This window comes from Callorhinchus milii, unplaced genomic scaffold (genome assembly GCF_018977255.1).
Source record: "Callorhinchus milii isolate IMCB2004 unplaced genomic scaffold, IMCB_Cmil_1.0 Scaffold5, whole genome shotgun sequence".
NCBI classification, from domain to species: domain Eukaryota; kingdom Metazoa; phylum Chordata; class Chondrichthyes; order Chimaeriformes; family Callorhinchidae; genus Callorhinchus; species Callorhinchus milii.
In genome coordinates, this window is record NW_024704746.1 from 49,361,280 (window position 1) to 49,377,341 (window position 16,062).

At 48.7% G+C, this 16,062-nt stretch overlaps 1 protein-coding gene across 1 annotated transcript; it reads left to right on the forward strand.

The window, feature by feature from the left end:
• The first annotated feature begins 9,455 nt into the window (after positions 1-9,455).
• On the forward strand, positions 9,456-14,063 carry si:dkey-42p14.3 (EF-hand calcium-binding domain-containing protein 10). Its single transcript, XM_007898572.2, has 4 exons — positions 9,456-9,634; positions 10,618-10,785; positions 11,533-11,623; positions 13,898-14,063. Exons 1-4 carry the CDS (start codon positions 9,532-9,534, stop codon positions 13,956-13,958), a joined length of 423 nt encoding a protein of 140 aa, XP_007896763.1. The 5' UTR covers positions 9,456-9,531; the 3' UTR covers positions 13,959-14,063.
• Positions 14,064-16,062: the final 1,999 nt, after the last annotated feature.

Below are 16,062 nucleotides of genomic sequence, written 5' to 3' on the forward strand. Positions count from 1 at the left end.
CGCATCGTCAGCTCAGTGCGTTGATCTGAAGCAGTTTGAAGCAATTCAGTGTGCACTCTGCATGTTGCCGTGTGCTCTGCATGTTGCCCTGTGTGCTCTCCGTGTTGCTCTCTGTGCCCTGCGCGTTCCCCTGTGTGCTCTACGTGTTGCCCTGTGTGCTCTACGTGTTGCCCTGTGTGCTTTACTTGTTGCCCTGTGTGCTCTATGTGTTGCCCTGTGTGCTCTACTTGTTGCCCTGTGTGCTCTATATATTGTCGTGTACACTCTGTGTGTTGCCCTGTGTGCTCTGCGTGTTCCCCTGTGCATGCTCCACATGTTGCCGTGTCGGAGCTGCCTGTTGCCTTGGGACGTCCTCCTGATGTGAAAGGCGCTTTATAAATGGAATCTTGTTGTTGTTGTTGTTGTTGCCCTGTGGGAGCTGCGTGTTGACACACACAGCGTGCAGAACACTGACAAAATGTCTGTTTCAGACATGCCCTTGTTGGCCATTACTCAGCTCATAGTGAATTTCACCGTGTGGTGTGGAGTCTGCAGAGAGCTGATGATGCCACAGCGTTGGACAGACATGAGAGTTTACAGTAATCTTAACACCAAGACACGAGGGAAACTCCCTTCACTTTTGCAGCAACACTGCGGAACCTTTAATGTCCATCTGAATGGGCACAGCCGAGACCTCCATTTAAACATCCGAACCGAACAACATGGCTGTGTACAAACCTAGAGCCATATTATTACTTGGCACTTGTTGGGGAGCAAGACTGCTTCAGACCTGTGGATGGTGATATAACCCCTGAGCAGAGCTCTCAGCACAGAGAGAGGGGGCTCGAGAGCATCAGACAAAATCCAAAAGGGTATTGACTTGAACATACAATTAGTGATTCTTATCGGTATCTGGGATCCCTACCTCTCCGACCTGCTCACATCTTCTCTTCTACCCACTCCCTTTACTTAGCCAGCCCTGGCCTCCTGCATGTCCCTCATTCCCTCCGCTCCACCATCAGTGGCCAAGCTTTCAGCCACTACACCCTGAACCTCTGGAACTCTCTGCCTCAATCCCTCCACCTCGCCCTCTCCTTTCCCATCTTCAGATCCCATCCTGAAGACTTTCCTCTTCGACTGTGCCTTCAGTCATCTCCCCTCTCTCACTGGCTTGGGGTTGGGCTCTGCCACTGTCAAGCACTCCGAGTAACAGAGAGAAAGTGACGCAACAAATGCAAGTTGTTGTGGTCACCAACTATTGTTTGAACATTGACTTCCTTCTTTTTGGTCAGCCAGATGTCTGACAAAAGTAAAACTCCATCACCCTAATAGTCTCCAAACCAAACTGAGAATTCCATGCATCCCAGCAACACATGGAAATTCCAACTAAAGATTGTTGGAATAGAATACGCACTCTCTTCCTGGTGGAACACATCCTGCTTACTTAATTCTGGAAAGTATTGGATACAGGTTGGCAAGAGCTAAGGCTTGGGGTCCCCAGAGTGTGCGTTGGGGTACTGCTATAGCTTAACCAGCTAAAACTGCACAGCTTTCCATTGAGAGCACTGTCTGGCAAGCTTTTCCACTGTTTGTCCAGCCAGCACCACACTGCCCATTAGGGGCTTGGCTGGCAGGGTTAACAGGAGTTGAGTAGGAGGAGTTCAGCCTCCACCCTCAACTCCAGGACTACTGGTGTCCTGACCAACTGCATGTCCGACATCAAGTCCTGGACGAGAGACAACTTTCTCCAACTCAACATCAGCAAGACCGAGGCCCTCCTGATTGGCTCGCGCCAGCGCCTCCACACCTCAGGCACTGGCAGCATCAGCATCCACAGCTGCACACTCAACCTCACTAAGCCAGTCAGGAACCTGGGTGTCTTGTTTGACCCTGAACTGTCCTTTCTCCCCCAAATCCACGCCATGACCAGCATCTGCCTACCACCACCTCTGCAACATTGCCAGACTCCGTCTCTGCCTCACCCCTCAGGCTGCTGAAACCCTCACCCACACATTCGTCACATCAAGGCTCGATTACGGAAACTCCCTCCTCATTGGCCTTCCCAACTCTTCCCTTCACAAACTTCAGATCATCCTAAACTCTGCAGCTCGTGTACTCTCGTGCACCAGGCTCCGTGACCCCATCACTCCCACCCTCGCCCGACTCCACTGGCTCCCCATTCCCCAGAGAATCGAGTTCAAGATCCTCATCCTCACTTTCAAGGCCAACCATGGCCTTGCCCCCTCCTACCTCTCTGACCTGCTGACTCCCTACCCACTCCCTCCATTCAGTGGGCTTCGGTCTGCTCCATGTCTCCCGCCCGACCCGTCCTACCATCAGTGGCCGGGCTTTCAGCCTCCCTGCCCCCACATTCCATCCCATGGTCCCTTCGCCTCGCTTCCTCCCTCGCATCCTTCAAGGTTGGTCTCAAGACCGTTCTCTTCGACCATGCCTTTGGTCGCCCTCCCACCTCTCTGCCTTCCCTCAGCCCTACACCACCTCATGCTCAGGCCCCGACACCTGACTGTTCAGTGCTTTGGGACGTGAATGGCACTCTATAAATGTAATTTTGTTGTTGTTGTCATTCAGGAACAGGACTAGAGACTATCACAGAGGGCTGGTCTCTCTTTTAACATGGTCTCGCTCTCTCTCTCTCTCTGCTAGTTTTTCTTTCTCTCTCTTAACAAGATTTGCCTCTCTGTTACAGGGTCTCTCTCTCAGTGTCTCTCCCTGTTACAGTGTCTCTCTCTCTTTCTCTCTGTTACACGTGCTCTCTCTGTGTGTGTTACAGGGTCTCTCTCTCCATTACAGTGTCTCTCGTTAAAGGGTCTCTCTCTCTGTTACAGGATCGCTCTCTGTTACAGGGTCTCACTCTCTCTCTCTCCCTGTTACAGGACCTCTTTCGCTCTCTCTGTTGCAGGGGTTACAGGGTCTCTCTTTCTGTCTCTTTCTTTCTGTCTGTTACAGGTCTCTCCCTCTCTTTCAGCCTTGCTCTATTCCAAGGGGTTAATTTCCATATGTATGCGGATGACACCCAACTCTATGTCTCTGCCCCCATCCTCGACTCCAGGGCCTCTGCTATCCTGACAGAATGTCTGTCAGACATCAAGTCCTGTATGACATCTAATTTCCTATAGTTGAAGGCTGACAAGATCAAGACCCTCCTGCTTGGCTCCTGTCAGCGCCAACTCACCTCAGGCACTAACAGTATCACCATCCATGGATGCACACTCCACTCACTGAGCCAGTCAGGAACCGAGGTGTCTTGTTTGACCCTCAACTGTCATTTAAACCTCACATGCGTGGCATGACCCTCTCTGCCTTACCACGTCTACAACATCGTCCAGCTCTGCCACTGCCTCTTCCCTCAGGCCACCGAAACCATCATCCATGCTTTCATTGCATCCCGGCTTGACTGTATTAATTTCCTGCTCACCGGACTTCCCAACTCTTCCCTCCATAAACTACAGATTATTCACAACTCTCAGGTGACAAAAGTTGAGTGCAAGGTACGGTCGGAGACGGGCAATATGGCACAGGTGGCAGAAAGTATCCTTGTCACAAGGACAGTTGAGAATCAAGCCTGACGTCTAGATTTAGCAAGTCTGAGGGAGAGACCGGGGAGGTTAAGAAGTCTCAAGGCACTGGAGAGGTAAGCTTAGGGTTGGATTCAGGATGGTGGGGGCCCGGTGGGTGGGGGGGACTTACAGACTGAGTCCTGGATGATGCAGTGACACATTTTCGCCAGGAGGGGGCTAATGCAAGCCTCAATTCTAATAATAGCAATCCTTGAAATTTGATAAAGCCTTTCACATCAGGAGCCTTGGGAATCTTGGCTGTGTGCATGCATACACCACCACCACAAATTACATTTGTATAGCGCCTTTCACATCGGGAGGGGGCCCAAGGCATTGGGACGGTCAGGGATTTGGAGCTGCGTGAGGGGTTGGAATCAAGAGAGGTAGAGGGCAGAGAGGTTATGGGTAGGAGGGTGACCAAAGGCCCGGTTGAAGAGCAGGATCTTTAGACGAGCCATGAAGGAGGCAACGGTGGGAGCGAGGTGAAATGACTGTAGGTCGGAGTTCCAAATGGTGGGGCTGGTCAGGGGAGTGATGTGGAGCAGGCTGGAGCCCACTGAGCAGAGGGAGTGGACAGGTCGATATGGAGATAGCAGGTCACAGAAGTAGGGAGGAGCAAGGCCCTGGAGGGCTTTGAAGGTGAGGACGAGGATTTTGAACTCTATCCTCTGAGGGGGAGCCAGTGCAGCCAGGCGAGCGTGGGGTGATAGGGTCACGGAACCTGGTGTGGGAGAGGACATGAGCTGCAGAGTTTGGATGAGCTGCAGCTTGTGGAGGGAAGAGTTGGGAAGGCCAACAAGCAGGGAGTTAGCGTAGTCGAGCCTAGACGTGATGGTGAGGGTCTTGGCGGCCTGATGGGAGAGGCAGTGCCAGAGCCGGGCGATGTTGCGGATGTTGAGGAAAGGCAGAATGGGTTATGGCATGAATGTGGGTTAGAAAGGATAGTTGAGGGTCAAACAAGATGCCAGCCACATGAGAACGGTTTAAATTGAATTGGAATTAAATTGGAGCAGGGCTGAGTGCATGCACCCACCGGCCTCTCTCAAGGTTAATGCGGGAAATTATAAATAAACTAGGAACCAGGTCAGCGGGTTTTGAGGTGTCGAATGGAACGGAACAGTCCCCATGCAATCCAGGACTGTAAGGAGGTACATAAACACTTCACTGGATTTACTGTAGTCGAGTGACTGTGCATTTTGTAGGAAAAGCATATTTAATTATTGTTAATAATAACAGTTCTCACATTCCATACAATTTAGGCACATCTCAGATTGTGATGTGGTGATTGTAATTTGTGAAAAAACATGGCGACACTAGAGATTAAAATAAAGTAGTTTTTTAACAGGGAGAAGTTAGAGAAATGCACAGCAAGAGAGAGAGAGAAAGATAGAGCAAGAGTGACAGAGATAGAGACAGAATGCGAGAGATGGAGAGCGACAAAGAATGAGGTGGCTGACTTCTGCGTGACTTCACCGACTGTAATTTGTTTGAATTGTGTGCAGTGTTGTGCTGGGTTTCTGTGTTGTGCTGCAATTTCCCTTTTTCACCACAAGATGGCAGCAACACTTTATGCAAACAACAACAACTTGCATTTATAGAGCACCCTCCATTTTACTATTCTGGACAAGTTGAAACAGCCGTCATGATCTATATTGTTTTGCCCCTTTAGAATCTTAAAGGCAGCAATCATGCCGCCTCTCAATCTTCTCTTTTCCAGCGTGAACATGCGGCGCTCAGAACACTTAACAATGGCCCAACGCTTGGTGTATTAGATTCAGTCACATTATTCAATGATAATCATCCTTACATTTGGTACAGTTCCTTTCAAATTAGGAGGACACCCAAAGTGCTTAGTTACTGTTAAGTACGCTGAGACATTACCCTACATGAAGGGCGCTATATAAATGCAAGTTGTTGTTGTAAGGAGTATTTTGTGGGTGAAACATGGCAGCCAGTTTGCGCACAGCACTGTCCTACAAACAACCATGGAGTGAGTGACCAATTTTGTTTGGGGGAATTGATGGCAAGGACACCGGGAGAGAAACTCCCTTCTCATTTTGAATTGTGCCATGCAATGTGTTTCTGTATTGTGTGCAGTATTGGGGAGAGCAGTGAGTGATCATCGCTGTCTGTGTACGTGCACAAGTGTGTGACGGGATGAGGTCAGAGAGAGGGTCAATCACTGTATATGTGTGTGTGAGACTCGGGGGAGACAGTAAGAGGGTTAATCGCTCTGTGTGTGTGTTGGGGAGGGAGATAGTTAAGCACCCTCTGTCTGTGTGTGATTGGAAAATGACAGATGGTTAATCCTGTATCTGTGTAACTGGGGAGAGACAGGAAAAGGGTTTAAATAAATACATTGAATGCGGCTCCTTGCACTTCGAACAACATCTTGAGTGCTTCACAGGATTTTACTCTGAAGTTCAGTGACCCTTTACATACACTCCCCATCAGCACCGCTTCCACACTCAGCTCATTTGCAAGCCATAGCTTTAACAGTGGTCTTCTCTGGACAAGCAGTGCCCTCTCAATGGCAATCTACGGGTTTAAAACCCTGCAGTAACCCCAACTCTGCGTCCTCAAGCCTTGGCTCTTGGCAACCTGCATGTAATACTCTCCGGAATTGGGTGCGCAGGGTGCAGGGGAGAGAATGTGCATTCCATTCCAAATACAGAAATTCCTATGTGTAGGTGAGATGCAAGAAATTCTCAGTTTGGTTTGGATACTCTTAATTCAGTGATGGGGCTCTGCATGTGTTAGACACTCGGCTGACCCAAAAATAATCAGGATTACATAGGACCATAAAAACATAAGACATGCTAGATGAAAAAAGTCCAAGAATCTAGTTCACCTTCCACCTTTCTGGCAGTCGTACACACATATGTCCCAAACTACCGATGTACTATATTCCATAATGTTATTTCCTAAAAGAAAACTATCTAATTTGTGTTTGAAAGAATCAACACTTCCTGCTTCATCTTCCTAGGGAGCCTGTTCCACAGGTTCACTATTCACTCACTGAAATAGTGTTTCCGTAGATTTGATTCTGAATTTATCCTCTTCAATCGCAGGCTGTGTTTCGCTATTCTGGACAAGTTGAAACAGACTGTCATGATCTATATTGTTTGGCCCCTTTAGAATCTGAAAAATAGCAATCATGTCGCCTCTCAATCTTCTCTTTTCCAGTGTGAACATGGCCAATTTACTTAGTTCCTCCTCATAGTCCAGTCCTTCCATTCCCTCAATCATTTTGGTTGCCATCCTCTGTAGCTTCTTGATTTCTCCAATATCCTTTCTGTACTGCGATGACCAGAACTGTACACAGGATGGTCTCACCAATGATTTATACAGTGGCAGGATTACCCCACTATTTCAGTTTGCTATTGATCTTTTGATACATCCCAATATCTGGTTTGCTTTACTCACTGCCACAGAGAATTGTTGGGAGAGCTTCAATTTATTGACAATCAGGATCCCAGGTCCTTTTCATTTTCCATAAATATTATTTTCCTTCTGTTCAAATAATAGTCCCTTCCAGGATTTTTGTCCTCATGTGAAGTACTTTACATTTCTCCACATTGAATTTCCTAGGTATGTTCAAATCCTCCTGTAACCTCTCTTGTTCAGCTTTGCAATCTACCACCTTCATTAGATTGGTGTCACCTGCAAACTTAGACATTGTGCTTGCAACTCCTAGTTCCAGATCATTTATAAAAATATTAAACAAAAGAGGTCCTAAAAACAGACCCTTGTGGAACTCCACTGGTAACATTTTCCCAGTCTGTTGATATTCCCTGTACCACCACCCTCTGGGTTCTTCTGGTCACAATTGTGTATCCACTATAATATACCTCCATTGATTCCCGCTTTCCTTACTTTCAGTACCAGCCTCTCAAGAAGAACTGTATCAAAGGCCTTGCCCTTATCAAGCTCATACCATCAAAGAAAACCAGTAAATTTGATTGGCAAGACCTTCCTTTCATGAAACCATATTGGCTATCATTTATGATTTTATTTCTGTCCAGAAGCTCCATGATTTCATCCTTAATAAGTCCCCATAATTTTACCCACAATGGACGTCAAACTTATCGAAACTTATGGGCGTCACCTTGTCATCCTCACCTACAAGGCCATTCACGGCCTTGCTCCCTCCTACCTCTCTGACCTACTATCCCCCTACTTACCTGCCCGTACCCTCCGTTCCTCTGGCTCCGGTCTGCTCCACATCCCCCGCCCAACCGCCCTACCATTGGTGGCCGGGCCTTCAGCCTCTCAGCCCCCAGGCTCTGGAACTCCATCCCCCAGTGCCTTCACCTTGCCTCCTCCCTTTCCTCCTTCAAGGCCGGTCTCAAGACCTTTCTCTTTGACCGTGCCTTCAGCTCCCCTCTCGATTCTCTACCCCCTCCTCGTCCCCACCCCTCCCTCCCCTCACCCTGACCATTTCCCCCTTGCTCGGGTCTTGACCCAACTGTACAGCGCCTTGGGACGTCCTCCTGACGTGAAAGGCGCTCTATAAATGGAATGTTCTTGTTGTTGTTGTCGAATCCTTTCATAATCTTAAACACTTCGATCAGGTCAACTCTCAATCATCTCAACTCGAGAGAGAAAAATTCCAACCTGTCTGATCTTTTCTGATAGCTGGATCGCCTCAGCCCTGTAAAATCACAGGAAATCTAGAAAAAATTCTGAGAGAAACTTCCTTTTCAAAGAAGGATATTGTGGCATTTGATGCACAATATAAAACCGTTCACTTCATGGCTGCCAGGCAACAACTTGAATTTATATAGCGCCCTCCACGCCGGACGGCATCTCAGAGTGCTTCACAGTAAACCAGGGGGAGGGGGAAGAAGGTGACCAAAGGCACGGGTGAAAAGAAAGGTCTTCAGCCGAGATCTGAAAATAGGAAGAGAGGGGGCGAGGCGAAGGGAGTGAGGAAGGGAATTCCAGAGCCTCGGGGCATAGAGGCTGAAGGCACGGCCGCCAATGGTTGAGTGGAGGATTCGGGGGAAAAGGAGAGGCCAGACCTGGTGGAGTGAAGGCAACGGGCACTGTTGTGAGGAGAGAGGAGGTCAGAGAGGTGGGGGGTGCAGAGAAGTGGAGGGATTTGAAGACAAGAGTGAGGATCTTGAAGTCGATCCTCTCTGGGACAGGCAGCCAGTGCAGTCTGGCAAGGACTGGGGTAATCGTGGAGCGGAGTTTTGTGCGGGTGAGAATGCGGGCGGCAGAGTTTTGAATGATCTGGATTTTATGGATAGTAGTGGATGGGAGACCGGCGAGGAGGGCGTTAGAATAGTCCAGCCGAGAGGTGACAAGGCATGGACCAGGGGTTCAGCGGCTTTCGGAGAGAGGTATTGGCGGAGACGGGCGAAGCGTCGGAGGTGGCAGAAGGCGGTGCTGGTGAGGGACCGGATGTGGGGGAGGAAGGATAATTGGGAGGTTGAACCTGACGCCGAGGTTGCGTACGGGTTCGGAGAGTTTTAGGGGGAGGTCGGGAAGGTGGAGGAGGTGAGAACCGTGTGATTTTAGACGTTGACGAGAGCCAAAGACTATGGGCAGAGTCTGACAAGCAGATACTCCGGGGTCTCGGGCGACGTCCGTCGAGGGGTTTGGACCTCGGTTTCTCGTCCGTGTCTGTTTGGTAGCGATAACGGACCGGGGGTCTGGTGGCTGACCCGGGGTGGGGTATGACCAGGACAGCTAACGTGGTGACATTTGACACTGGTGTAAAGAAGAGAAAGTTATTTTTCATGAAAAGTTTTTCCATTGTTTTACAACAGCGATAATGTGGGGCCCGAGTGCGCAGGCGCGGGGTCCGGACAGCGGGGCGGGGTGAGTGCGCAGGCGCGGGGTCCGGACAGCGGGGCGGGGTGAGTGCGCAGGCGCGGAGTTCGGACAGCGGGGCGGGGTGAGTGCGCAGGCGCGGGGACCCTGGAGACGGTTGCTAGGGAAGGCGGTTGGCAGACGCCGGGTAGTCATGGAGGATCCTCGGGAGCAGGAGGCCTCGGCTTATCTGAGGGAACATAAAGTCCTGGAGCTGCTGGAGAACCTGACCAGCATGTTACTGTACCACAGGCCTGGTGAGAGAGAGAGAGAGAGAGTGTGTGAGAGAGGTGGTAGAGAGAGAGAGAGTGTGTGAGAGGTGATAGAGAGAGAGAGTGTGAGAGAGGTGATAGAGAGAGAGAGAGAGAGTATGTGAGAGGTGATAGAGAGAGAGAGAGTGTTTGAGAGAGGTGATAGAGAGAGAGTGTGAGAGAGCTGATAGAGAGAGAGGTGATAGAGAGAGAGAGTGTGAGAGAGGTGATAGAGAGAGAGAGAGAGAGTATGTGAGAGGTGATAGAGAGAGAGAGAGAGAGTATGTGAGAGGTGATAGAGAGAGAGAGAGTGTGTGAGAGAGGTGATAGAGAGAGAGAGTGTGAGAGGTGATAGAGAGAGAGATAGAGAGTATGTGAGAGGTGATAGAGAGAGAGAGAGTGTGTGAGAGAGGTGATAGAGAGAGAGAGTGTGAGAGAGGTGCGGGAGAGAGAGAGAGAGTGAGAGAGAGGTGATAGAGAGAGAGAGTGAGAAAGAGGTGATAGAGAGAGAGAGTGTGAGAGAGGTGATAGAGAGAGAGTGTGTGTATGAGAGAGTGAGCGAGAATGCAGGACCCAGTGTGACTGTGCTTCACGGCCCTGGGGGGAGTGAGAGGGGTCCAGAGAGTGAGAGGGGTCCAGAGAGCGAGGGGGGGGGGGGAGTGAGAGGGGTCCAGAGAGCGGGGGGGGGGGGGGGGAGTGAGAGGGGTCCAGAGAGCGGAGGGGGGGGAGTGAGAGGGGTCCAGAGAGCGAGGGGGGGGGGGGGGGGGGAGTGAGAGGGGTCCAGAGAGCGGGGAGGGAGTGAGAGGGGTCCAGAGAGCGGGGGGGGGGGGGGGGGGGGGGAGTGAGAGGGGTCCAGAGAGCGGGGGAGGGGTTATTTGGAGGTGGTGAGTGCTTTGGTTACAGGGAATATTGGGAATAGGGGATATGGCGAGCACTGCCCCACCTGATGGGATATCAACCACTGGATGACAATGTATTTTATTTTATAGATAACCCACGGGAGTTTTTGATCACTGAACTGGAAAATGTGATGACAGTCAGAGACTTGTACTCTGAGCGCTATCCCTGCTTATTTGACGATTCAAACTTGGTTGCTATATACGGCATCCTTGACACCACAAAGCAAGGTTTTATCACCCAGGCACAGTATGTAGAAGGTATGGTTAATATCCAGGGCAGCTCACTTGGGACCAGCAAGTTCTGTCTTCACTCCAGTGCATTCACCCAGTCTTTCACTCACACACCCAAACTCTCTCTCCTTTCACCCTCCGCCACCCCTCTCTCACACGCACACACTCACTCTCTTTCCTCCATTTGCAAGTCCAAGATCAAGCAGCAAGGTGGATTTGTGGCGCTTTGAGATGTCCCAACGACATAATAAACAGCTATTTTAAACGCAAGGATTATTATATGATTAGTCCCTCTGACTCTTCCTCATTTCTTTCAAGATCTGTCTGATGACCTTCCTCTTCGACCCCACCTTTGGTCAGTTTTCCCCACCTTCGTCGACTCCCACCTCCCTCAGCTCCCAACCCCTCAGCTTCTACCCTCAGCTCGGTTGCCAGGTCAGGATTGTCAAGCACCTTAGGACATCTTGCTGACATATAAGAAGCTGTATAAATGTAAAATTGAATTGTATTATGCAGTGCCTCTTCGGAGTGAGTTGAACCCTCGAGAGGGGCACGGGGGTCTCCTCTCACTTGGCGGAGATGGTGTCTATTTATAATTTCTGCTACTTTATTGATGGCTCAGGGTGTTTAGAAGGTAAGGTGACCAAGTTCTTGACACGCAGCAGCTTTTTCCATCACTTTCCAACAAGTCATATCAATGTCTGCATCTGTTCTGTGTGGGGATTCCAGTGGCCCAATGGCTCAACGTTCATCCCTACTTTGGAATCTTTTCAGCTTTCAAAACACTGGGGATAACAGACTTTGATGAGTCACCGATAGGAACTGCTAAAAACCAGATCACCCTTGAAACGTTCAAGATTGAGGCGTAAGTACCCGCTTTATTTGGGTTTGTGTTTTTCACCTCAAGGCAACAAGATGTCATCACAGGGCGTGAAGGCTCAGCCACCAATGGTGGCGTGGAGGAGACGTGCTTGTCTCCTCTGTCCATGCCCTTTGCTCAGCTAATACTTAGCCTGTGTTAGCTAAGCAAAGGAAATGGGAAGAGGAGAGAGGTAGGGAGATGAAGGGATTTGTAGGTGAGGGTGAGGAGCTTGAAGTTAATCCGTTCAGAGCCGGTGGAGCCTGATGAGGATTGGCATGATGGGCATGTAGAGCTTGGTACAAGTGAGGATACTGGAGGAAGAGTGTTGTATAAACTGCACACTACTCATAATAATGGCTTCCGTCTTGTCCATTTTAGGATGTAGAATTATCTAGGAATGGATGGAGACAGTGATGGTGGTCGGGGTTTGATCTTATCTGTCCTGACTCTCTCCATCCAGGAGTCCTTCTGACTCGCCCCTCCCCCCTTCCACCTCAAGGGCTGTTTCAAGACCTTTGGGCTTCCTCTTTGACCGTGTCTTTGGGCATCTTTTGCTTCCCAACCCACAGCTCGGGTGCCAGCCACTTTTACATTGGGTGTGTTAAGTGCCTTGGGACATTTCCTAATGTAAAAATTACTATTTAAATGTAATTTTATTTTGTGTTGTCTAGTATTGCTCGGTCAATGAATAGCATCTGATTTTTTTAATAATAATAATCCTTACATTTGATGTCGCATCTTATCACACCTTTGGAGACATCTCGAAGCGCTTCACAGAATATACTGTAAAGTGAATTGAGTCAATTGCGCACAGCAGTGTCCCACAAACAGTCGTGGTATGAAGTGACCAATTTATTACTATTATTTTTTGGAGGAATTATTACCCCTGGAAAAGCGACTCGCCAATCGACTAACATCCGAGTTCCTACTTCCTGCTAGTTAAACAGAGGTATGTGGAGTAAGGAAACTTGCCCAATATTTTGCCCTGCCGGAAAACAAACCCAGGCATCTTGCTTGTGCTCTAATCACTGAGCTACAGGACTACAGGGATCCTGGAGAAAGGTACAGGTTAATGTGCCAAACAGCCCCGAGGCTTGCACCCCTAACCTCGCATCTTTCTCCGACCTTCTGAATCTCATTACAGGTTGGGTAATCCCTTAAAGAAGCAAGGAGCCATGAAGGATGTGAAAAGGGTTGGAAACCCTGGACCATCCTCAGCAGGTTCCCAATGATAGTAGTGCAAGATGGGATGGAAGCATCAGGTGCACATTCCTCGATTACCTGCCCGGTGGCATTCAGATGGTTGGGCATTACACTTTGTAGATTGCAATGATTTGTCTATTCTGCGAAGGCACAATGAGAGTTAGCACAATGAGAGTTACAGAAAGTGGATTAGCGGTGTCATACTGACTGCACAGTGGCCTCCCTCCATCATTCTCCACCGGCTAGGGTGCTGCTCGCTGTGCTGGTCTCAGTGATTTTGAGGCCTGTTGTGTTAAAGCTGGTAGGTTCACCAAATGGGGCAGCTGGGTTAGTTGTAGCCCTCTCTGCATTTCCACACGAAAGTTAACGCAGTGCTATATTTCTGGGAAACCGACAGGTAGACCAGGGTTGCAAGTCACAGTTAGGAGGAAGGATTTTCTGCTCTGGATTTCACAGCTTTTATAGAAATTACGTCCTGTTACAATAATAACACAACAACTTGCATTTATATAGCGCCCTCCAGGAGTGTTGGATAACCACTGGGCTCTGGTTTCTTCCTGATTTTACTTCAAATTGAAATTAGACGATCATGTAACCAGATTCGTTAGCACCTCATGTTGTGGGGGTTCAGAGAATGTTCTCTAAACACTGTCTCTCTCTGCTTTTCTGACTTTGTGTGTGTGTGCGTGTGTCTTTCTGTCTTCTTGCTCTGTCTCTCTCTCCCTGCTTTTCTCTGTATTCTTTTCTCGTTTCTCAGCCTCCAAAGCCTGTTCTCGATGTACCTCTGTGATCTCCTGTGACTGCTCTACTCCAGCCTGCTTCGTGCCCCCACTCACTCTGCTCTTCCATCAGCTGCCGAACTTTCAGTCACTTGGCCCACCTCTCCCCTCCTTCCTCTCTCCCAAAGCTACCATTACATTTGGAATTAACTGGCAGAGGGATTAAAAACAGCTATAATTCACTGCCTTTCTCCTTCAGATTATGTAAATATCCGAACCGTCTCTTATTCTAAAAACATGCATGGCTTTGTGAGTTTCTGAAGACATTTTTATTCTCATGTATCCCCGTTCTTAGGAAATATGGATTAAAGAAGACGTATGCTGACTTCAAAAAGACCACTCTAAGCTGGCCTTAGAGATGTGCCACAGAACCAGAATCTCTGCGACCATATTTACTCTAAATCCAAGAACTAGCATTTTACAACATATGTGTATTCAATAAATATTTCTGTTCAATCAAATGTTTTACTATCTCACATCAATCGTGCTATTCTTTCAGAAGAGACTCAGGCAGACAACAGTGGCTGCACAGATTACTGCCCTGTGAATACAAACAAACTTGAGACTAATTGAAGAATGGATTGAAAAATAGACTGTGCAGTGTATTTGGATGTACAGATCGTTGCTGATTCCGAAAACTTGTTCTCTCGGTTATCCTGCCAAACTTGCCCCCGATCCCCCGGTCAAATTTAATAATAATCCTTGCATCCGATATATGCCTTATCACAATAGTGAGATATCTCAAAATGCCTCACCACATATAATGTGGCGTGAATATTTCTATTTTGTGGGCAAGAAGAACAAACTGCAATTATATTGCACTTTCATGTCAGGAGGACATCCCAAAACGCTGGATAGTCGCGGGTTTTCACCCAGGCCGAGGGTTGGATTTGGGAGAGCTGGGGGTAGGGTGGGGGAAGATGACCGAAGGCGCAGGAAGTAGCCAGGCAAAAGGACTCCAGCATAGCTTTCCAAAGACTTGTAACAGATTAGCTGAAAGTCCAATTGCTGATTGGCAGCCAATTGGCGAACAGCAATGTCCCACAAATATCCATGGAGTTACCAATTTTATTTTGGAGGGGTTTCATTTGGGGTAAAAACTCCCCTCACTTTTTAAATTGTCTGACAATTCAACCCCCCTCCCCCTGCCCACCCCCCACTGCCCTGGAGTGTCAGCATAGACAATGTGATCCCAAACACGATGTGGAGCTTGAGCCTACAACCTTTCCGTTATTCTAGATTCAAACAATCTCTTCCATTTTCAATTGTTTTGTGAACACATGCATTAAGCCCTGGTTGTCGCTGTGTTGAGCCACAGGTAAGTGAGAATAACGTAAATAAGCATGCGTGCCATAAATAACACGACTGAGATTTTCTATAAATGGAAAGAGACTGGCTAGATCAAGGCTTTTTCTACGAGAGCAGGGGAGATAGTGAGGAAAAGTGATGGAATGTATGTACAATTCAGGCAGGAATCCCTCTAATCTCACCATCCCACCATATCCCTCAATATTTTGCGGCACCCATCGTTGGTTGGCCCAGAGCAGCCACCCCAACTGCCCCATCACCTACTCATTACGTAAGAACCTCTTCCGCATCCTTAAGGCAAACCCCTCATCCACATCCACACTCTTCACAACTCTCCTCCCTCAAACTCCACGGTCACTCTCCCACCACAACCTGCAATCCCCTAAACCCCTCCCCCAGCATCCAATCCCATCAGAGCCCCTACCTGCATTGCCCTTCAAATCATCTGCTCCCTCTCAAACAAAGACCCCATCATCCATGACCTCATCCTGGATGAGAATATTGACATCCAAGGACTCACAGACACCTGACTGTCCCCCAGTGACCCTATCCCCCGATCAAAGCCCCACGTTATACATTCCATCAGAACCTGTGGAGTGGTGTCCTGCAGCTGTCCTTAGCTCTGGTTAGAGCACTCACCTCACAAGCAAGATACCTGTGTTCGATTCCTGGCAGGGCAAAACCTTGGGTAAGTTTCCTTACACCACACACCTGATAATAATCCCTGAAGGAAAATCAATAATGATTTGGTCACTCAATCCACATCTGTTTGTATGCTGCTGTGTGCACTTGGCTGCCGCGTTTCACCCACAAAGTATAATCAATTCACTTTACAGTATATTCTGTGAAGTGCTTTGAGACATCTAGAAGACGTGATAATGTACTATATCAAATGCAAGGATTATTAGGATTATTATTATTAACCCCTGCTCCAACCATCTTGACGGCCCTCATCTCCCAAACCTCCTTTATCCTATCCCCTATTCCTCTGGCTGCTTCCCTTCTCTCGAGCACCTCACTGTCTACCATCCCTCCTTTCTCTCCTTCAGAACCCTCCTTGCATTACGGCTCTCCCAAACCATCCTGGCTCCTTCCTCACGGACATCTCTCCCCTCTCATCCCTGTCTCTCTGCATTGAATATCTGTTCATCA